Source organism: Artemia franciscana, chromosome 19 (assembly GCF_032884065.1).
Source record: "Artemia franciscana chromosome 19, ASM3288406v1, whole genome shotgun sequence".
Lineage (NCBI taxonomy): Eukaryota > Metazoa > Arthropoda > Branchiopoda > Anostraca > Artemiidae > Artemia > Artemia franciscana.
Window position 1 is genome coordinate 7,101,120 of NC_088881.1, and position 23,914 is coordinate 7,125,033.

Consider the following 23,914-nt stretch of genomic DNA (forward strand, 5'->3'; position numbering starts at 1 on the left):
AAAGCTCTGCAATTGGGCTCTATGATTGTTTTATAGCTGTAAGAGAGAAAGGGAGATGCCTCAGAGGGTGTATTTTAATACTAAAACACCCCAATTCTCATTTAGCCTTCAGATAAATATAGAATTACTCCTAAGGGAGAAATTAATATATCATCCCCAGCGCTGTATCTAGGGAATTTAGTTATTTTTTTTTGGATTAAAACAACTAAAAAAAAAAAAAAAAACACATCAAAAATGTGATATTGATATTTAATCCTTATTGGTTTCTGGGAATTTTTCTGGTCTGTGCTGTTATTATGAAAGCAGAGTAACATTAAACCCCAAAAATGAGCACAATTTATTCTGTATAGGAGGGGGAATGCCCCTTCCTCTTCCTACCTCTGCCTCACGATTGTAGAAACTTCAGATGATGTTCATCCAATTAGAAATTTATTGTTCTAGTCCTTTTTTTATAAGTCAATTGTGATTGGAAACCAAGCAGCTGCGGAACGGGGTATTTTCCGCGGGGGTATTTTCAGGGGGGAGGGTGGTAAATACCTGGACCTGTAGACAGTGACTGAGAGAATGGAACCTCCACTAACATGCTTTAAAAAAGGTAGAAATAAATCTGTCTTTAATTTAGATAACTTCGAAGACCACACTGCCTTTCCATGACGAAAGTAAAACGGTTCAAAATAGGGATGATACCTTTTTATTGACAGTGAATAGATATAAATTTTTTTTAACTGGATATTTCGAACACATATAGTGTTCATCATCAGCAGTAAAACTAAAAGACATGAATAAAAATAAACAAAATTCATACCTAGTTTATTTTATTCATGTCTTTTAGTTTTACTGCTGATGATGAACACTGTATATGTGTTCGAAATATTCAGTTAAAAAAATTTTTATATCTATTCACTGTCAATAAAAAGGTATCATCCCTATTTTGAACTGTTTTACTTTCTGTCTTTAATTGTTTCTAACATCCAATTTTCTTTGATTGTTGACAACAAAACAGCTTTCTTATGAATCCTCTTGACAGGCATTTATGTCATGGCCTTTAAAACAAGCTATTCCAGCAAGGTAGAAAATGTAATGATTCTGACTTGTTTTTTACGCAATGATATTGTCTCATATTTGGAGATTACTGAAAAACAAAGTATGGTGGTTTAGTTGCACAAGGGTTCAGTTACACAAGTGTTCATTTGCAGAGGGGTTTAGTTCCACAGTGGTTCAGTTGCACAGTGGTTCAGTTGTTAGTGGCATGAGGGTTCAATTAGACAAGGGTTCACTTGCACAGGGTTTCAGTTATATGGGATTTAGTTGCATGGTTCTTCAGTTGCTTGGGGTTCAGTTACACAAGTGTTCATTTGCAGAGGGGTTTAGTTCCACAGTGGTTCAGTTGCACAGTGGTTCAGTTGTTAGTGGCATGAGGGTTCAATTACACAAGGGTTCACTTGCACAGGGTTTCAGTTATATGGGATTTAGTTGCATGCTGGTTCAGTTGCTTGGGGTTCAGTTACACAAGTGTTCATTTGCAGAGGGGTTTAGTTCCACAGTGGTTCAGTTGCACAGTGGTTCAGTTGTTAGTGGCATGAGGGTTCAATTAGACAAGGGTTCACTTGCACAGGGTTTCAGTTATATGGGATTTAGTTGCATGCTGGTTCAGTTGCTTGGGGTTCAGTTACACAAGTGTTCATTTGCAGAGGGGTTTAGTTCCACAGTGGTTCAGTTGTTAGTGGCATGAGGGCTCAATTAGACAAGGGTTCACTTGCACAGGGTTTCAGTTATATGGGATTTAGTTGCATGCTGGTTCAGTTGCTTGGGGTTCAGTTACACAAGTGTTCATTTGCAGAGGGGTTTAGTTCCCCAGTGGTTCAGTTGCACAGTGGTTCAGTTGTTAGTGGCATGAGGGTTCAATTAGACAAGGGTTCACTTGCACAGGGTTTCAGTTATAGGCCTATGGGATTTAGTTGCATGCTGGTTCAGTTGCTTGGGGTTCAGTTACACGAACACCACTGTATTAGGGCCGCTTTTATTTCTAGAAATGATTAATGAATTTTGATCAGAAGTTCTCTCAAAGATGGAAATATGTGGATGAATTGTCAATCCTTGAAGTGTCAGAGGAATATTACAAGTGATCCCCTCAATGCCTAACGCTTGTTTCAGATGAAGATAAGAATCTAAATATGAATGTAAATACCATCAAATCAAATACAATGATGATAAACTTCACGAAATCTACTCCCGTTTTTCTAGACCCTGTCCCACCCTAATGCTAGAGAAACTTGTTAAGCTCATTTGTGTCACAATTTCTAATAATCTTAAGTTGGATATACTTATTTCGAACATTTAAACAATCAAATATATCACTATCCATCAATTAAAGTTTAAACAAATTTAGGTGTCTTAAGATGCCTCCCTCCATGTTTACTTATCTTTTGAATGGCCAATATTGGAATATGGATGTCTGGTCTGACATTTACAACTTTCAAGTGAACTTAGCAACGAAATTGAGCTGGTCTAAAAGTGCTCAGGATCATTTGCAAAGAGAACAAAATGTTGTTCTCCTTCCTCCTTGAAGCAATACTCAATTTCACCTTAAAAGAAAGGAGGGATAAAATTTACTTGCGTTTCCTGTACTGAGGATTTTTCCCCAATTTTACAAACCCACTAATTTTCTGTTTGGTAATATTTTCTGTTTAGACCAATTTAAATCATGGTTACCATTCCTGAGTCGGCTAGAAGTCCCGGCTAGAAGTAAGTCCCTTCTTACTTCAGGGGACCCTAAGTCCCCTGCTTAACCCCATTAGGAATATCAGCTTACTCTAGAATCAGGCTGTTACAGAGAGGCTCCATAAAAGCTTCATCCTCTTTATTTTGGCGCACCTTAGTAATTCCTTATATATGTCCTAAACAAAAATCAACTCCTTTGTCTCTTTTTTTATTTGATGATGTATAATTCCTCTGGAGCACCTAATAATGAAGTGTATAATACTAATTAAAGAGTACACAATCACACTATCAGATTCAACATATAAGAGTACCCTATCGTAGAGTTTTCAAGCTCGTGTTTAAAAAATGTGGAATTTTGTTGTTTTTTTTGCCAGAAAAAAACATGAATGTATTTTTTGTTTTTTTTTATTGTATTTTTTTTAAAGGATGAAATTATTGAACCAACACTCCTAATGTTTGGGAGAAGGCATTCCTTGTCATAGGTGGCTTGAGTTTAAAGGCTCTTGTTTAATAGGTGATTGCTTCCAGTAAATTAATGTATTGCTGGTTAGGTATCAGTCATTTTCATGTACTAATAGGCATTTTAGCTAATATTATTGTAGCTGTAAAAATTGTAGCTGAAAAAAAAAAACGCCAGCCCCCAGAAAACCCCTTATCAAAGGATTCCAGTCAGTAATAGCTTAGTGTAATTATAAAGGCTTATAAGTTTTATGGTGATTCTCCTAATCGGCTTTAATTTAATCAATTCTTTGCTACAATCTTGTTTAATTTGGCAAAAACCTGATGATAATCTTGCAATCCTGATTGTAAAATATGCCACTGGTAATGGATCGTTACTTCAAGTGACATTAGCTGTTATAATCAATTACACAAGTCACTTTCTCAATAAATCCTCTCCACTGGTACCTTGTGACAGCTTAGTGGATACGACTGCGCTGCTCATCTAGAGGCGCTCAGGTTCGATCCCTACTGTCGCAAGGAAATATTGAAAGAATCAATTTTTTTGTTTTTGCAACGAATATTTGTAAACTTGGAAAGAACAATTTATAGCAATAACCATAAGATATTTTGTGAAACGTACTCGCACAAGAGTTAAGCGATTTTTTTCTTTGAAATTTTTTAAAAATGCTGCCAAAGATTCTGCTTTTGCCGAGAAGATATAGCCAAGAACTTCATCTATAACCGAAACTGAAAGAAACACAGTATTTATAATATTGAACATATCAAACGAATTCAATTTTGATGCTTATTTAAAATATAATAAATTTTTCAAGTTTAAAATGATCCGTCAAAAGCTAAGCACCTGAAAAAATTTCCCTGATTTTCGGAAAGGCGGATAAATCCCATAAAAGTCAATGAATTTTTGAAACTCAATGTTGGATATATTAAAGGACAAACCCTAGTTGCAACCGACTGTAACCTACGATTATGACGTCATTCATCATCTTGTATATGAAAATGCAGTTTTTTCTCAAATTTTATTTTATTTTAAATTTGGTAATTTTATTACCATTTTTTTTATTATATTTTGATGGTAAAAAAGGCACTGGATGTAATAATTTCCTTGAAAATGAGTCCTTAGACAGCTCTCTGATGTTCCAGTGCCCTGCTGGCAGCAAAGAAATTTGTTCTCAAAATAACATCATGGTTACCATTCCTGAGTCGGCTAGAAGTCCCGGCTAGAAGTAAACCCTAAGTCCCCTGCTTAACCCCATTAGCAATATCAGCTTACTCTAGAATCAGGCTGTTACAGAGAGGCTCCATAAAAGCTTCATCCTCTTTATTTTGGAGCACCTTAATAATTTCTTATATATGTCCTGAACTAAAATCAACTCCTTTGTCTCTTTTTTTTTATTTGATGATGTATGGGCACAATAACTATTTCCCCTTTCTGATCTATTGCCATTTCTTTTTTACCCGTTTGAGATACTTATTTGAGCTCTATTATTATGGCACTTGGTATTTGCCAAGTGACACATAGCAATCACAATTTCTGTCAGTCTCCCTGTTTGTCTCTAGGTCCTGCTTTTGCTAGTTTGTACACTTACAGATAAGCTAGGACAATGAAAGTTGGCAGGCAATATCAGGGAGTAGACCAGATTAAATTAGAAATAGTTGCTTCCCCGATTCGACCATCTGGGGGTAGGTGGGTGGAGGGGTGGTTAATTTGAAAAATTCGAAAAATGAGGTATTTTTAACTTACGAACAGGTTATTGTATGTTAATGAAATTTGATATTTAGAAGGATCTCGTGCTTCAGAGCTCTGATTTTAAATCCCAACCGGATCTGGCGACACTGGGGGGAGTTGGAGGGGGAAACCAGAAATCTTAGAAAATGCTTTGAGTGGAGAGACTGGGATGAAACTTGGTGGGAAGAACGAGCACAAGTCCTAGATACGTGATCGACTTAAACGAAACAGATCCGCTTAAGTATTTATTAATTGAAGTATTTTTAATTTACAAACAGGTGATCAAATCTTATGAAATTTGATATTTAGAAGGACCCAGTAACTCAGAGCTCTCATTTTAAATCCCGAACGGGTCCAGTGACACTGGGGGGAGTTGGAGGGGGAAACTGGAAATATTGAAAACACTTAGAGTGGAGAGATCAGGATGAAACTTGGTGGGAAAAACAAGTACAAGTCCTAGATACGTGATTGACATAACCAGAATGGATATGCTCTCTTTGGGGAGTTGGGGGGTTGTTAATTTGGAAACATTAGAAAAATTTAGGTATTTTTACTTACGAACGGGTGACCAGATCTTAATGAAACTTTATATTTAGAAGGAAATCATGTCCCAGAGTTCTTATTTTAAATCCCGACCAGATATGGTGACATTTGGAGGGGGAGGTTGGAGAGGGAAAACGGAAATTTTGGAAACACTTAGAGTGGAGAGATTGGGATGAAACTTGGTGGGAAGAATAAGCACATGTCGTAGATATGTGATTGACGTAACCAGACTGGATCCAATCTCCAGTGCTTTGGCGAGCTCGGTGCTTCTGGACGTGCTAGGACGATGCAAATTGGTAGGTGTATCAGAAACCTGCACAAATTGACTTAATTTCCCCGCTTTTCCCTAATTCGACCATCTAGGGGGGCTGAATGGAGAGGAAAAACTAGAAAAAATGAGGTATTTTTAACTTACGAATAGGTGATTGGATCTTAAAGAATTTTGATAGTTAGAAGGACCTCGTGTCTCAAAGCTCTTATTTAAAATCCTGACCGGTATTAAGCCTTTGATTTTCCTTTTAATTCAATCTATTAATTCTTAGAATTTTGCTAGAGCTCATGCCATATGAGCTCTTGGCTCTTGTTTAATCTAGTCCTTGCGCAATCCTTCCTTCAATTGTCCATGTTTCTGATTGTTCTTGTATCCTTAAGGCCGTGATTATGTGAACTTGAAAACATCGAGCTTCAAAATTGAAGTTAGGTTAGCCTTCTGTCTTTTAATTCTCTAAAGACCGTCTATTGTCAAAACTTCAAATAGCACCAATTATCAAGTCTTGTCAAAAGTTTTGATAGACAGCTTCCTTTGGCGAGATGCTTCAGCCGAGAAATAGTAATATATTTGGCTGTGTCTTGCAAAGGTTGGTTACCGACCAAGGGAGAAGAGAAAATGAGAAAAAGAGCACTATCATTCTCAATAACAAAATCCCCATGTATACGAAGCTGTGACGACATGCATAGAGTGCATTTTAAAATTTATTGTTTTTTCCGCTTTTTTTCCTAGGGATAGGCTATTTAAAATACCTCTGTTGATTAATTCGAAACTAAACACCAAACTTAGTTGAAAGCTTTCTTCGAGGATTCTTAGAAAACCAAAGTTTTCTAACGAATGAAATTATAAACAAGAGCTAAGAGCTCATATGGCACTTCTGACGAGGCGAGAAGAGCTAAGAGCCAAGAGATCATATGGTATGAGCTCTAACAAAATTCTATGAATCAATAGATTGATTTAAAAAGGAAAATAAGAGGCTTAATGCCGGTCAGGATTTAAAATAAGAGCTCTGAGTCACGATGTCCTTCTAAATATCAAAATTCATTAAGATCCGATCACCCACTCGTAGGTTATAAATACCTAATTTTTTCTAATTTTTCCTCTCCCTTTAGCCCCAGATGGTGGAATCTGGGAGAACGACTTTATCAAGTCAAATTGTACAGCTCCCTGACACGTCTACCAATTTTAATCGTTCTAGCACGTCCAGAAGCACCAAACTCGCCAAATCACTGAACCCCTCCCCCCAACTCCCCCAAAGAGAGTGAATCCAGTACGATTCTGTCAATCACGTATCAAGGACATTTGTTTATTCTATCCACCAAGCTTCATCCCGATTCCTCCACTCCAAGTGTTTTTCCAAGATTTCTCCCTCCAACTCCCCCCAATGTCAAAAGATCTGGTTGGGATTTGAAATAAGAGCTCTGAGACATGAATTCCAGCTAAAAATCAAATTTCATTAGGATCCGATCATCTACTAGTAAGAAAAACCTACCCCAATTTTCACATTTTCCCCCTCCAACTCCCCCCAATGTCACAGGATCTGGTAGGAATTTAGAATTAGAACTTTAAAGCACAAAATCCTTCTAAATATCAAATTTCATTAAGATCTGGTCACCCTAGATCTGAGTACATTAGATCTGAATACGGATTGTTTTCCCATGGACAATTATATGTTGCATGTTCAAGAGTCGGTAAACCTGACAATCTATTTATATGCACAGACAATGGGACAGCGAAGAATGTCGTATATTCGCAAGTTTTACGTAGTTAAAACATATATATATAGTTAAAAACATATATATATATATCTATATATATAAAAATAAGTTGTCTGTGTGTGGATCTGTGGATCAGGTGACGTCATGTTTGTTCGCATATGACGTCTGAATTATTTCACACTAATACAAAAGAAGAAAAAAACTAAAAAAGGTAAAAACTACAAAAAAAACTAAAAAGAAAAAAAAAACTAAAAAAGCTAAAAAACTAAAAAAAACTAAAAAAAGGTAAAAATCTAATAACTAAAAAAAAACTGAAAAAAAATAAAAAAAGGCAAAAACTACAAAAAAAATAAAAACTAATAAAAAAACTAAAAAAGCTAAAAAACTAAAAAAACTAAAAAAAACTAAAAAAAGGTAAAAAACTAAAAAAAAACTAAAAACTAAAAAAGAAAAAAACTAAAAAAAAGGAAAAAACTGAAAAATAAAAGAGAAAAAGAAAACTAAAAAAATATGAATAAATATATATAAAAATAAGTTGTTTGTGGGTTATGTCTGTCTGTCTGTCTGTCGAGTGACGTCGTGTTTGTCCGCATATGACGTCTGAATTATTTCACACTAATACAAAAGAAGAAAAAAAACTAAAAAAGGTAAAAACTACAAAAAAAAACTAAAAAGAAAAAAAACTAAAAAAGCTAAAAAACTAAAAAAAACTAAAAAAAAGGTAAAAAACTAAAAACTAAAAAAAACTGAAAAAACTAAAAAAAGGCAAAAACTAAAAAAAAACTAAAAACTAATAAAAAAACTAAAAAAGCTAAAAAACTAAAAAAACTAAAAAAAGGTAAAAAACAAAAAAAACTAAAAACTAAAAAAGAAAAAACTAAAAAAAAGGAAAAAACTGAAAAATAAGAGAAAAAGAAAACTAAAAAAATATTAATAAATATAAAAAATATAAATATAAATATAATATAAATTAGCAATCAACAAAGCACCGAGACACAAATGACGACCGGGACACAGGGAGTATAAATGACGACCGGGACACAGGGAATATAAATGACGACCGGGACACAGGGACACAACTACAATGGGGACGCCGGGGGGCACAGGGGGATATAAATGACGACCGGGACACCGGGACACAAGGAATATAAATGACGCCCGGGACACTCAAAGAGAAATCACAGACTGGAACACCGGGACACAAATGACGACCGGGACACTATATATATATATATATATATATATATATATATATATATATATATATATATATATATATATATATATATATATATATATATATCTATCTATATTCACAGGTGGGACATAGGGACACAACTACAATGGCGCGTAACTAATATGGCGCGTAACGACTTACGCGCGCGGGGGGGCTTGGGGGGGGCGCGAAGCGCCCCCACCAACTAGGTGTTGGGGTGGCGCGAAGCGCCACCCCAACAGCTAGTATATATATAAAAATAAGTTGTCTGTCTGTCTGTGGATCTGTGGATCAGGTGACGTCATGTTTCGGCTGACGTCATGAAATTAGTTGCCGTCATTTTTGCTTTGAAGGTGACGTCATTCAAGTTATATAAGACATATGTTCGCGTAGAAATCTATTAATGTTTAAGTTTACAATGACTGATGAATATGCTCAAAGAGTCTATGGGCACACGTAAAAACATTAAAATTAACTACAAATATGCGTGTCCGATTGCAAAACGATGACTCTGGTCAAACATTTTCAGATCAATTGCTGGCAATGGGAAACGGAAAGCTCCCAGTAGACTCAATTTCAGGACGTATACAACTACCTGCTGATTTCTGTAATTTAGTGACGTCCAAAAATGAATTGATTGAAAAAGTATTTCCGAATATTCTAAAAAATTATAAAAAATAATAAATGGCTAAGTGAAAGAGCGATTCTCGCACCCAAAAATATAGACGTCCACGAAATCAACAATATTGTTTTGACCAAGATTCAAGACCAGGCAGTCCTTTACAAGTCAGTCGACACAGTTTTGGAACCAAATGAAGCGGTTAATTATCCATCTGAATTTTTAAATTCCATAGATCTTTCAGGGTTTCCACCACACGTGCTACAACTAAAAATAGGCGTACCAATAATACTTTTAAGAAATATAAACCCACCAAAGCTTTGCAATGGCACTCGACTTGCCGTAAAAAAAACAATGGAAAACCTAATAGAGGCCAAAATCCTGACAGGGACTTTTGAGGGTGAGGCTGTTCTTATTCCTCGCATTCCCATGATTCCAACGGATCTGCCTTTTCAATTTAAAAGATTGCAATTCCCAATTCGATTAGCATTTGCAATCACCATTAACAAAGCTCAAGGTCAATCATTAAAAAAATGTGGTATTGATCTTAATACTGATTGTTTTTCCCATGGACAATTGTACGTTGCATGTTCGAGGGTCGGTAAACCTGACAATCTATTTATATGCAGCGAGAATTGGACAGCGAAGAATGTTGTATATTCGCAAGTTTTACGCAGTTAATTTGTATTTCGGAAACAAATGAAGCGGTTAATTATCCATCTGAATTTTTAAATTCCATAGATCCTTCAGGGTTTCCACCACACGTGCTACAACTAAAAATAGGCGTACCAATAATACTTTTAAGAAATATCAACCCACCAAAGCTTTGCAATGGCACGCGACTTGCCGTAAAAAAAAAAAATGGAAAACCTAATAGAGGCCACAATCTTGACAGGGCCTTATGAGGGTGAGGCTGTTCTTATTCCTCGCATTCCCATGATTTCAACGGATCTGCTTTTTCAATTTAAAAGATTGCAACACAGACAATGGGACAGCGAAGACTGTTGTATATTCACAAGTTTTATGTAGTTAATTTATGTATTTTATGTATTTTATGTATATTTTATGTATCTATCTATCTATCTATCTATATAAAAACGAGTTGTGTGTATGCATGTTTGTTTGTTTGTAAAAAGAGTGTTTGCATATGACGTCATTATTAGTACATACGGCTTTGTATATGGACAGACAATGGGAAAGCCAAGAATGTTGTATATTCGCAATTTTTACGTAGTTTGAAACACATATATAAATCTATCTATATTCACAGGTGGGACACAGGGACACAACTACAATGGCGCGTAACTAATATGGCGCGTAACGACTTACGCGCGCGGGGGGGCTTGGGGGGGCGCGAAGCGCCCCACCAACTAGGTGTTGGGGTGGCGCGAAGCGCCACCCCAACAGCTAGTATATATATATATAAATATATATATATATATATATATATATATATATATATATATATATATATATATATATATATATATATATATATATATATATATATATATAGTTATATATATATATATATATATATATATATATATATATATATGTATAAATATTTATATATATATATATAGTATATATAGTATATATAGTATATAGATATATATATATATATATATATATATATATATATATATATATATATATATATATATATATATATATATATATACTACTACTAATAATAATAACTCACTGCAGCACCAAGCCGCCTGAGGCCAACACAGCTACGCACGCTCCTCCTCCAACCTAATCAATTTAAAGCCGAAGATCCGATCACTCTTTCGTAAGTTAAAAATACGTAATTTTTTCTAATTTTTCAGAATTAACCCCCCCCCCCAAATTCCCCCAAATAGAGCGGATAGGCTCCAATTATGTCAATCACGTATCTAAGACTTCTGCTTATTTCTCCCACCAAGTTTCATCCCGATCCCTCCACTCTAAGTGTTTTCCATGATTTTAAGTACCCCCCCCAAACTCCCACCAATGTCACCAGATCCAGTGGGTATTTAAAATAAGAGCTTTGAGACACGATATCCTTCTAAATATCAAATTTCATTGAGATCCGAATACCCGTTCGCAAGTTAAAAATACCTCATTTTTTCTAATTTTTCAGAATTAACCCTCCCCCCCAGCTACCCCAAAGAGAGCGGATCTGTTTCGGTTACGTCAATCATGTATCTAGGACTTGTGCTTATTTTGTCCACCAAGTTTCATCCCGATCCCTCCACCCTAAGTGTTTTCCAAGATTTTAGGTTTCCCCCTCCCAACTCCCCCCTACCCAATGTCACCAGATCCGGTCGGGATTTAAAATAATAGCTTTGAAATACGATATCCTTCCAAACATCAAATTTAATTAAAATCTGAACAACCATTCGTAAGTTATAAGTACTTCATTTTTTCTATTTTTTCCGAATTAACTGGCCCCCACTTCCCCTCAGATAGTCAAATTGGGAAAACAACTATTTCTAATTTAATCTAGTCCGGTCCTTGATACGCCAGCCAAATTTAATCGTCCTAGCTTACCTGGAAGTGCCAAAAGTAGCAAAACCGGGACCGACAGACAGACAGACAGAACGACAGACCGACAGAAATTGCGATTGCTATATGTCACTTGGTTAATACCAAGTGCCATAAAAACTAAAAAAAGGGTTGAAATAAAAAAGAAGTTAAATACATGAAAAAAAAGAAAAACTAAAAACAATGTTGGATTAAAGAAAAAAGAAAACTAAAGAAAACAATAAAGAAAAACAAAACAAATTAAAAACAAGGCTGATTTAAAAAAGCAAAGAAAAAACAAAACTAAAAACGATGCTGAATTTAAAAAGAAGTAAAATACAAGAAAAAAGCAAAGAAAATACAAAAGACTAAAAACAGTGCTGAATTAAAAAAGGAATAAAATACAAGAAAAAAGCAAAGAAAAAATGAAAAACTAAAACAATGCTGAATTAAAAAAAAAGTAAAATACAAAGAAAAGAGCAAAGAAAAAACAAAACTAAAACAATTGTGAATTAAAAAAGAAGTAAAATAGAAAATATATATATATATATATATATAAATGTATATATATATATATATATATATATATATATATATATATATATATATATATATATATATATATATATATATATATATATAACGAAGAAAGAAATCACCAATGCAACAGCACAAACACATGAAAAAAAAGACAGAATGAGAAAAGGAAGACTGTTTTCCTACATTAGTAATTAATATAGGCCAGTACTTGAATGAGGCCTTAACCCTACTCATCCATACAATCACATAGGTCAAACAGAATAGCCATACACAATCAACCATAAAGAATAATCCGTGGACAGGCAGTCGTGTCGTAAGTAAGTATAAGTCGTCATTATATATACATATATATACTAGCTGTTGGGGTGGCGCTTCGCGCCACCCCAACCCCAGGTGTCCCAGTCTGTAATTTCTCTTTGAGTGTCCCGGTCGTCATTTGTGTCCCGGTCTGTAATTTCGTCATTCGACAAACATGACGTCAGTCGACAAACAAACATGACGTCAGTCAACAGACAAACAACTTATTTATATATATATATATACATACATATATATATATATATATATATATATATATATATATATATATATATATATATATATATATATATATATATCATTCTCTCTGTACAATATTTTCGTCTCTTTTGGCTTTGCTCTTGGTTACATAATAATCTTTCTAGTTTGTTTGCTGCTATGGAGTTGTTTTTCACTTTTATTTTGTTTTCATTAAGTCGGCGGGTTCTTTGTTTCTCGTTTTTTTTTTTTTTTTTTTTTCAGTTAATACACACTAGCCTCCCATTTTTGCGTTGATAATGTCTTGCTGTTTGTACAGGCATGTTATTACTGCTATATTTTTCAATTACTTTTTTTGTAGTTTAAATTTTGTTGTCGTTTGTATTATATTGTTGTTTAATTATTTTTATTAATTTTTCTGTTATTATTTAATTTTTGTTTAAAATTATTTAATTTTTATCATATTCGTTGTCTACTTGCTGTTTTTTTAATTATAAACACGAATTTAGTCTTATTGCCAAGTACAATTGAACAAAAATTGAATCCAATTTAAATGTGAACTAACTCCCTAGAAAAGATTTGGATTATGTGCACCATACGCTTCAAGATACCAAATAGCAGAAAAAAACTGATATTAATTAAAACTTACTGCATGATTGATTGTGTCACCAAGGACTGTGAGAACACATCGAAGCTGGTCCTGTGATGAATTTGTTGACATTCCCAAAACATATTTTTCTTGAACATACTCTTTCTGTACATCCGTTATTCCAATAGGGAAAAATGTTGCTGCTGCTGTGGCTGCAGAGTGTATGTACTTCACTATTCCTCTAAGTTCATCTTCGAGCTGTCTCTTGTAGTTTCGATTTGAGGACATGTTGATAAACTTCACCCTAAAAAGAATCCCATTGAATGAGTAATAACCTATATCTGTTCAGATATGTTTTCCTAGTGTCTAGAATACATCTAAAACGTGGATTATAAAGCTCAATTTCTGTGAATTTTTCAGAAAGGGGCACTGCTAAAAAGTAATTATACAGAAGGTCCAACCAGTTCCTACCACTATTTTCAGCTATTATAATAGGTTTACCTAGTAATACACAGTTTAATCCTTTGTCCAAGTTTTGATCATTTATTTTACTCTCATGAAACTAACTTGTCTACTTTCGTCAATTTACATATATAGGCCAAGTTTCCAGTATGGACTCTCATCAAGTGTAGCATCTAAATACTCAAATTGTAGATGCTGCTGGGTTCCAGAGGTGATACAGATACTTTCTATACTATGAGTCTGTACTATCATCTATATTATGATCTATACTCCGGGAATCTATACTAAGACTCTAAATAAGACTCAAAACAGTAAGATTTATAGCACCACAAATAAATTCAAATTGATCCCCGTTTACAGGCAACGCCATATCCACAACATAGTTGAATATGGTTTATACACATTATCATTTGAGTACAGTATCCGTGTTTGAGTCATTCAAAGTCCATGTTCATCTATGTTATTCTAGCCTGTTTTAATTTTGAAGAACCCATGTCCAACACAGTCGATACTTGTAATATGAAAACAATTTAAAGTTTTGCGGGATTGGACATGTCAGGGGTTCGAGTCTTGGTGTTGCTGGTTATTTGGTTTCGAACAAGGGTCAATGGTGTGACCCTGTAAACTCAGACACAGTCGACCCAGATCTAATTGGGTATCTGGGAGAAAACATGGGAAGCGTCGAATGATTTGCCCCCAACCACGCATCAAGAGATCGGTTGCTGCGCCACGCTGACCAATGGTCAGGACGCGAATAAGCTTTTAAGTTAAGCTTTTAAGTTAAGTTTTTCAGTGGACTGAACATGGAGAACCTGAAAACAATTTTTGTCGAACTAGCTTAAAAAAATGCTCAAAACCCAGTGCCAGAAAACAGGACTTTAATTAGATACATAAAAAAATCCATTCTTCTCCAATACATACATTAACACAATATTACTCCCCCCTCTCCTTCCAACATCATGTTAACAAAGGAAACAAGGAGGGGGGAGTATCAAGATGTGATTTACACAGTATACTTCAGAATCAAACATAAAAAAGAAAAGAAAAAAGGTAAACATTTATTTTTTTTAATCTGGGTCTAAAAACCTTTTTTATCAAACAGTTCGTGGTAACGAACTGTAGTAAGGAGCGACCCGGCTCAATAGTAAACGAAACTCTAAAAAACGGAATTTTGATACTAAAAGATACATCAAAAGAATCGGATTCTTATGCTGATTTAAATATATAAGTTTCATCAAATTTAGTCTTTATCATCAAAAGTTACGAGCCTGAGAATATTTGCCTTATTTTGGAAAATAGGGGGAAACACCTCCCCTAAAAGTCATAGAATCTTAACAAAAATCATACCATCGAATTCAGCGTGTCGGATAACCCTACTGTAAAAGTTTTAAGCTCCTATCTACAAAAATGTGGAACTTCGTATTTTTTGCCAGAAGACCGATCACGGGTGCGTGTTTATTTGTTTTTTTTTTTTCTTCTTTTCCCCAGGGGTCATCGTATCGACCAAGTGGTCCTAGAATGTCGCAAGAGGGCTCATTATAACGGAAATGAAAAGTTCTAGTGCCCTTTTTAAGTGATCAAAAAAATTGGAGGGCACCTAGGCCCCCTCCCACGCTCATTTTTTCCCAAAGTCAACGGATAAAAATTTTGAGATAGCCATTTTGTTCAGCATAGTCGAAAACCTATGTCTTTGTGATGACTTATCCCCCCCCACAGTCCCTGGGGGAGGGGCTGGAAGTTACAAACTTTGACCAGTGTTTACATACAGTAATGGTTATTGGGAAGTGTAGGGGGAGGAGGCTATGTGGGAGGATCTTTCCTTTGGGGAATATGTCATGAGGGAAGAGAAATTCAAATGGTGGGGGCACAGGATTCTCTAGTATTATTATAAAAAAATAATTGAAAAATTTGTTTCAACTGAAAGTAGTAGTACTTTCAGTTGACTATTTTTTACATATTCAACTGAATATGTAAACCTATTTTTTACTAATAAATATTTTTTAGAGTTACATATTTTTTACTAATAAAAACACTCGTTAAAAATTATAAGTTCTAGTTGCCTTTTCAAGTAACCAAAAAATTGGAGGGCAACTAGGCCTCCTCCCCCTCCCCTTTTTTCTCAAAATCGTCTGATCAAAACTAAGAGAAAGCCATTTAGCCAAAAAAAGAATTAATATGCAAATTTCATTTTAATAATTTATGTGCGGAGAGCAAAATCAAACATGCATTAATTCAAAAACGTTCAGAAATTAAATAAAAAAAACTAATTTTTTTACTGAAAGTAAGGAGCGACATTAAAACTTAAAACGAACAGAAATTATTCCGTGTATAAAGGGGGCTGCTCCCTTCTCAACGCCCCGGTCTTTACGCTAAAATTTTTTACTGTTTAATAAAGTAGAATTGAGAGAAAGAGTCAAACTTTAGCGTAAAGAGCGGGGCGTTGAGAAGGGACAGCCCGTTTCATACACGGAGTAATTTCTGTTCGTTTTAAGTTTTAATGTCGCTCCTTATTTTCAGTTAAAAAACTAGTTTTTTTATTTAATTTATCTGTGAAGCACCTCTGACCTGGTTTACTGGTTTTGTGTATAAAAAATGGACGTTGTTGGTTTATGAAAACCTGAAAATGGGGCAAACATGGTTTTTTTTATGATCAGCGTGAAACTTCCAGGGTAAATAGACTAGACCAAAGGAGCCCTTGCAAAAGTTATGAATTATGCAAGAAAAAATTTTGTTTTATAAATTCTTTCATGAAAAACTTGAACTTTTTAAACATCTACTTTAAAACTTCCGGGCATATATATACCCAGGCCAAGAAAACATCAATTAAGACAACAAACGGAAGAAACAAATCTAGTTGCATAGTAACATGCCACTAATTTAATGTTTTAGCAACAAAATAATTTTTAATGGCCTTCAGATATATTTATTTAAACAAAATAAAGAGCAACAAGAAAATATAAAATACCAATATTCTTTTAATAAATTAATGGGTTAAGATATGTGTATAGGCTTGGATATAACATATGTGTGTATAGGATTCGATCAGATGGCTTCAGCCCTACAGATCAAAATACATGCAGATTTTTATTTCACATGAATATTGATCTCCATCCACATCTATCTGAGACTCTGTATATTATCAGTCAATATATTATCAGATATTATCAGTGTATATATTACCAAATTAATATTATAACCTTTATAATATAATATTATATAATTTAATTTTATAATATTAGAACCAAGATATATTATCAGTGTAAATTTATACTATAAAACTGCAGTACTGCTGATTGAAAGTTTGCCTTTATATTCAAGTTTTATCTGAATTTTGAACTTTAGCCAATATTTTAATTCTTAAGCAGAACAAGTGAAAGATACTGAACACATATTCTTAAGAACAACCAATAATAAAACAATAATAATAAAATATAATTATTATAAAATAATAGTTATTATAAAATAATAATAATAATAATAAAATAGCAGTTACAAACAAATAGGAAGTAAATTACAAAAAAAAAATCTAAAAAAGAAGTTTGAAAGGAAAATAAAGAGCCACATAAAAATCTAGTATTGTAATAAAAAATAAAGTTAAATAATAATTCAAACTTAAAGGGAAAATAGATTACGACCAACAAATAACTAAAGCACAAAAGAATAGAAATTAAATCCATCAAACATAAAAGACAACAGATGCTGCAGTAGATAAAAAGAAACATCTAATTAAAAGAATAATCAAGTCAAACTTAGAATTAACAGAACTCACAATAAACAAGTAAACAACAATAAACAACTCACACCCTTAAATCTTCTAAAGGCCAGAGGATCACTTGCACTTCACAGAACACAAAATACGTTTCTTTTTTATAATTAGAACATTGAAAAATAAAAACTTGCCAAGACTTCCCCGAATTTAACACAGTCCAATTAAACGCTAAAGGTTATATCATTAATGGAAAAAAAAAAGTGAGCACGTGCTTCTTGTGAATAAGGTTTTTAACTAAAAACTTGTTTGTGGTGTATGAAGTCTGTTTGAGAAAATTTTGGAATAAATGATTTTGTGGACTGGAGACTAGTGGTATCATGAACAGTCAAACTGCCCCCCCAGCTGGGGGTACAGTAGCTCCTACTAGTGTTGGACAGTATTCAGTGGTTCATAGTCCCATGCAGGGGCCTGTAAATAGGGCCCCAGGACCACAGATGATGCAAATGCAGTGGAATATACCTAGTGGTATGCAAAAAGTCATGTTTCCGGCAGTCGTACCAAATGTTTATGGACAAGTATATACCCCAACTTCCAACCCATCACAGCAGTATATGTATACAGTGAATAACACAAATGATGGACTTGAATCAGGCCAAGTTATGACACAACTATATGGACAGCAAGTGTACAGTAATCGAGCACCAGTGCTGAACCAGGCACAGTATGCTTGTACAGTGAGTAACAGATATAATGGACTTGAAGTGGAAGAATGTGAGTTAGAAGGTATTGACCATTCTCCACCTGACACAAACTTTGAATCCGATGATATGACTATGGTAAATCCAAGAGTAGTGGAAGGACTATGCTCAAGAGGAAAAGAGAATAACTTGAAAAGGAGAGTGACCTCACCTATTAGTAATGAAAGTGTTCAGATTGAAAGGGGAGCACCAAAGAGACAATTTGTTCACCAAAGACCAGACCAGAAGGCCAAAGGCCTGTCACTTGCAAAAGATAGGAGAAATATTTCAAATTTCCAGATCCCATTATTGGAAATACCTGAAAAGGAAATGATACATGGAAGTGTTGTAATCAAAGCAGTTGATATAAATGCCAAGTTCTTAAATGAATACGAGCTTTGTAAGTTTTTCAAGGATAAAATTAGTGGCAGATTTGAGTTTGAAATAAATCGTGAAGGGAACACTATTTACTTGCATTTAAAAGATGAGAGCGGGATGAAATCAGCATTGGAAATCAAAACTGTGAATAACATAGAAGTAACAGTTTTAAGGAAAGAACATGTATCAAGAGGTGTGATGAAAGGAATTCCTTTATATTTATCAATTGTACAAATTGAGGAAAGTATCCAATCTGCTGTGCCTGTAAAAGAAGTGATTAGAATGCAGAGGTATAACCGGGATCTAAAAAAGCTTGAAGACAGCCTGTCAGTAATGGTGGTTTTTGAATCAATTATAACCCCAGCAAGTGTGTGGTGCTGCGGTAGAAACAGAGATGTCTTACCCTACCATAGGAAGGTGATGCAGTGCTACAAATGCCAGAAATATGGGCATCTTCAGAAAGATTGTAAATCAAAGGAGATCTGCCTCAGATGTGCCAAGAATCATCAAAGCCGTGATTGCCCTCTGAAACAGGAGATTGTAGTTGAGCGTACCAGCAGATACAGGTGCGCCAATTGTAAACAAAACCATTCATCCACTTCATCAGTATGCCCAGTAAGAAGGGAGAACCAACAAGTGCTAGAAGTGGTAGAAAAGTATGGCATGGGATTTAAAAGAGCAAGGACAACATTTAGAAGTTATGCTCATGTAGTCCAGAATAACCTGAATCCTGAGAAAAGAATAATCAGTAACACTGCAGCAGAATTGCAACAAATGACGGCAAAGAAGTTAGTGATTGGGATGCTTATAACCCCAGGAATACTGAGTATTGAAAACTTGCCATTGAATGAAAAGGTAGATAAACTGTGTGAATTGGTTGAGCAAATGAAATTTGGAAAACTAGACCGCAATGATGTAAAATTGGTTTGTGAAACAAGTAGCACCTTGGAAAACAGAACATGTCCTTGATGCAGCTCAAAATATTATCCTGGAATGCATGTTAAATCATGAGAGAAAAAAGGGAATTATTGCTTCAATATTGTGACAGAAAAGACATTGATATTTTTTGTATTCAAGAAACTTGGCTAAAACCAAATATCATGAGCCCCTGCAAAGGTTTCAACATCTTGAGAAATGATAGAAGAACAGGAAGAAAAGGTGGAGTTATGATTGGAATAAGAAGTCATATTCATTATGAAGAATTGGACTTAGCAAGCCAGCAATCAATTGATAATGAAATGGAAGTAGTTGGAACTAAACTGTTTTTTAAAAATGAAAAGAAAATGAATGTTATATGTGTATATAACCCATCTGGAAATAATGGACTGTTGGGAGAAAGGATAGATGAAATTATTAAAATGATACCAGTTGCAGAGGACCTGATAATATTGGGTGATATGAATGCACATAGTAAATCTTGGTGCAAGTGTAGAAATGTAAATAGTTCTGGAACAAGTTTAGAAAACTGTTTAATAAATAGCCCAATATGCTTAGCAACACCTGTTGGGATGCCAACTAGAGTTAATCCCCAGACAGGAGAGACAACAACAATTGATTTGATATTATGCAATCCTAGACTCTATATCAAATTAAACATAGAATGTGATGCTGAAAGTGAACTGGCCAGTGATCACAACCCCATATTGTGCACTATTAATGAAGAAGTCCTTCCCAAAGGTAATAAGAGAATGCGATTCAAAACTAAAAATTTTAACTGGTCTATACTCAGAGAAGCACTGGACGAGTTTGATGTGAAATCACTAACAGAGGAAGAAGTAGAATTATCTAGGAAAGTTGAAATATTTCAAGAGAAATTGATCGAAATAGCCAAAACTGTTGTACCATATAGAGAAATCAGCCGTCACCAAGGGTGTATCTGGTGGAATGAAGATTGTTCGAAAGCCAAAAGAGAATTCATTGCAAAAAAGAGAATAAATAATCTGGTGAGAAATCTTCATAGCCTTATTGAAAAGAACAGAGCTTATGCTATATTTCGAAAAACAGTACTTGAAGCCTAGAAAAAATCATGGAATAACTTTATAAACAAACTTGACTTTCGAAAACCAACATCCAAAGTATATGAGTTTATGAAAAAGATGAATAACAGAGCAACTTCAGGCCGGAGCAACCCACCTATTGCATCTGATATTAAGCTTCTTGTGACTGATGATGAAAAAGCTGATGCAGCTGCCAAATTCATGAGCTCTACCGTTGGCCGGGGAGATCCGGATATACAGAAGAAGACCAATATGGACACAAAAGTAAGCGACCTTGGAACACAAGGACAAGACGAACCATACAATAGACCATTCATTGAACAGGAATTAACGAATGTAATTAATAAGCTTTCTGATACATCTCCTGGACCAGACGAAATTTTGCCACAGTTCGTGAAGTCGCTCCCCAAATTGTGGATCAATGTACTGCTAGAATTAATCAATGGTATATGGAGGGAGGGAAAATTTCCTGATATTTGGAAGTATGGTGAAGCAGTAATGCTACCAAAGCCTGGCAAAGACTTATCAAAGATTGAAAACTATAGATACATTACCCTTCTCCCTGTTTTGGGGAAAGTTATGGAAAGGATGGTGAAGAAGAGACTAGAAGCTGTGACACAACAGAAGAAAATTTTGAAAGACATTCAGTGTGGTTTTAGAAAAAATAGAAGTGCAGAAGACAGTCTTATGTGCCTCAAACAGGAGGCATTATATGCTTTACAAAATGGGTGGATTTTAGCAGCGATTTTAATTGACATTGAAGGCGCTTTTGATAATATGCTTCATAGAAAAATGGTTGGAGGCCTAGTAACAGCTGGCATAAAAGGCCAAATGTTAGCATTTTTAAATGATTATTTAATAGGAAGAAAAGTTAAAGTGCGAGTTGGTGGAACAATTTCAAATAGAACAGTGTTTCCTGAAAGAGGAATCCCTCAAGGATCAGCATTAGGGCCTGACATGTACAACATAGGATCATATGATATTCCTATCAACATGAAGGATGATGGAGGAGCTATTTTCGCAGATGACAATACTGCGTGGGTCATGGCGCGTGACACCTACCATATAAAGACCTTAATAACCCAGGTCATTGCAAAATTAGAAAAATGGTCCAAAGAAGCTGACTTAAAGTTTTCTGCAATAAAGACGAAGGCAATTGTTATCACTAGGAAAAGAATTGGAACCCTTCCAGATCTGTACTTAAGTGGCCACCCAGTTGAATATGTTAGTGAAGCAAAAATACTAGGTGTAGTGGTTGACAATAAACTTACCTGGAAACCCCATGTGATGTATCTTAAATCAACATGTTTGAAAAGACTCAATGTTATGAAGAGTTTGGCCTATATGGCTAGAGGATTACCAGCAGAACTTTTGATCCAGTATTATATCAAATATGTATTGCCTAAAATGGAGTATTGCTCAACAATTTATGGCACAGCTTGTCACTCAACCATTGCAAGATTAGATGTAATCCAAAACTCAGCCATAAGAATTGCATTTGGAGCAAGAAAAACAACACCTGTTAGTTTCCTTCTATCAGAAAGTGGTCTAGCAGACCTGGAAACACGAAGAAAGATCAGATTTTTAAAATATGTACAGAGGATTTGGTCTTTAGAAAATAACCACCCAGTTAAGTCAAAAATCATCAAACCTGGTCGCCAAGCAACTGCCAACACATCTAAAGCAAGAAATCAATCCAATTGTCTTGAAGCAGCAGTAGAAATTTGTAAAAGTTATGGAATTGATATAGTACTTTCCAAAATGTTAAGAGTTGGTGAAATAGGTGTCCCTCCACCATGGGAGGAAAACAGGATCAGTTCAAGATTAGAATTCAATATGGACCAAGATACTCCAGCGGACTTGGCATTCTGCATGATGATGGAAAAAGAGTACAAGGGATTCCTTCCATTATTCACTGACGGATCAAAAGTAGATGAAATGAAGCATGTAGGAGCAGCGTTTTGGTGCCCTTTCAAAAATGTGTCCAAAAAATTTAAATTACCTCCAGAGAGCAGTGTATTCCTGGCAGAAGTTTACGCCATTAAGAAGGTGCTGGAGTTCATTGAGGAATCTGTTGAAGAGGACAAGGTTATCATTTGCTCTGATTCAAAAAGTGCTATTCAAGCAGTTGTAAATGCTAATACTATGGCAAAACCAAATAGAGATGTCCTTATATGTTACATTAAACTACAAGACATATTAAAAAAGAAGAAAGTAGTTATTCAGTGGATTCCCGCCCACATTGGGATCTCTGGAAATGAAATAGCAGATTTGAAGGCCAAATCCGCAGTTGAGTCAGGAACACTTGTAACCGACATGGAAACTCCTTACGAAGTTATGATATTTGATAAAGTGATTAAAGAGATTGATCGTCAGGGTTTTAAAGCGATTAGAGATTTGACTGGGAATCTTTTTGTGACTATGAAAAAACAGAGAAATATAGAAACGAAGGTGTATAAAGGACTCACTAGATATGAAGCAAAGAAACTGTTTCGACTCCGATCACACCATGCTGGAGTTGGTTGTTACAAAGCAAAATTTTTAGGACAGAGTGAGGAATGTCCTGAGTGTGGTGCATTAGAAACTATAGAACACTTGATGATAATTTGCCGTGAAAGCGAACAAGAAAGACGTGAAATAACCGAATTTTTCAGACAGAAGAAAGTGCAGTCGAGCCTATATATGTTATTAGGAGGATTTGATAGTGAAGAAGAAAATTGTATGATTGTTAGTCTGGTCATACAGTTTCTGACAAGAATTGGAAGATTAAAGGACATTTGAATTAAAGTTTCAGGAAATACGATTTCCTCCTACTATTTATTAAGAAGTAAGAATCGACTTGCCATAGAACGTCCTCTAGGCTGAACAGCAAGAGGGGAGTTACGTCAACGTCAACGTCAACGGTTATAACATTAATTTGATGGACAGAGGGTAAACTTTCTGCTGAATCAGTGTGCTGCATCTTCTTCTTCTTTTGATCTACTAGCCTCAGGTCCACCCATTGAAAGATGGCACCCAGAGCTAACCAGGCTAAAATACAAGTTTCTTTGGTTTTCGAAAGTGGAGAAGGTTGGTAACTAGCCCTTTAGCCAACTAATGCCTTTTTTAGGAGTATCAGCACTTATGTATCCAGGAGGGGTACCCAGTTTTAGCCCCCCACCCCCAGAAAAAATCTATAACATGTAAACTGGTTGTAAAAATA

General features: G+C 35.0%; 2 protein-coding genes across 2 annotated transcripts in view; one reads left to right on the plus strand and one right to left on the minus strand.

The window, feature by feature from the left end:
- The window catches only part of LOC136039234 (protein rogdi-like), a 65,329-nt gene that overhangs the window by 22,209 nt on the left and 19,206 nt on the right, over nucleotides 1-23,914 (minus strand). The window contains exon 2 of the mRNA XM_065722786.1: nucleotides 13,490-13,733. Coding sequence (XP_065578858.1) covers nucleotides 13,490-13,717 — 228 coding nt within the window. The 5' untranslated portion in view covers nucleotides 13,718-13,733. The remainder of the gene's footprint in view (nucleotides 1-13,489; nucleotides 13,734-23,914) is intronic.
- LOC136039649 (uncharacterized) lies at nucleotides 20,812-23,493 on the plus strand. The gene has a single exon (XM_065723551.1). It carries the CDS (start codon nucleotides 20,812-20,814, stop codon nucleotides 23,491-23,493), a length of 2,682 nt encoding a protein of 893 aa, XP_065579623.1.

Excerpts from the sequence above, each read along its gene's own strand:
- LOC136039649 (XM_065723551.1), top strand. The coding sequence starts at position 20,812 with ATGAATAACAGAGCAACTTCAGGCCGGAGCAACCCACCTATTGCATCT.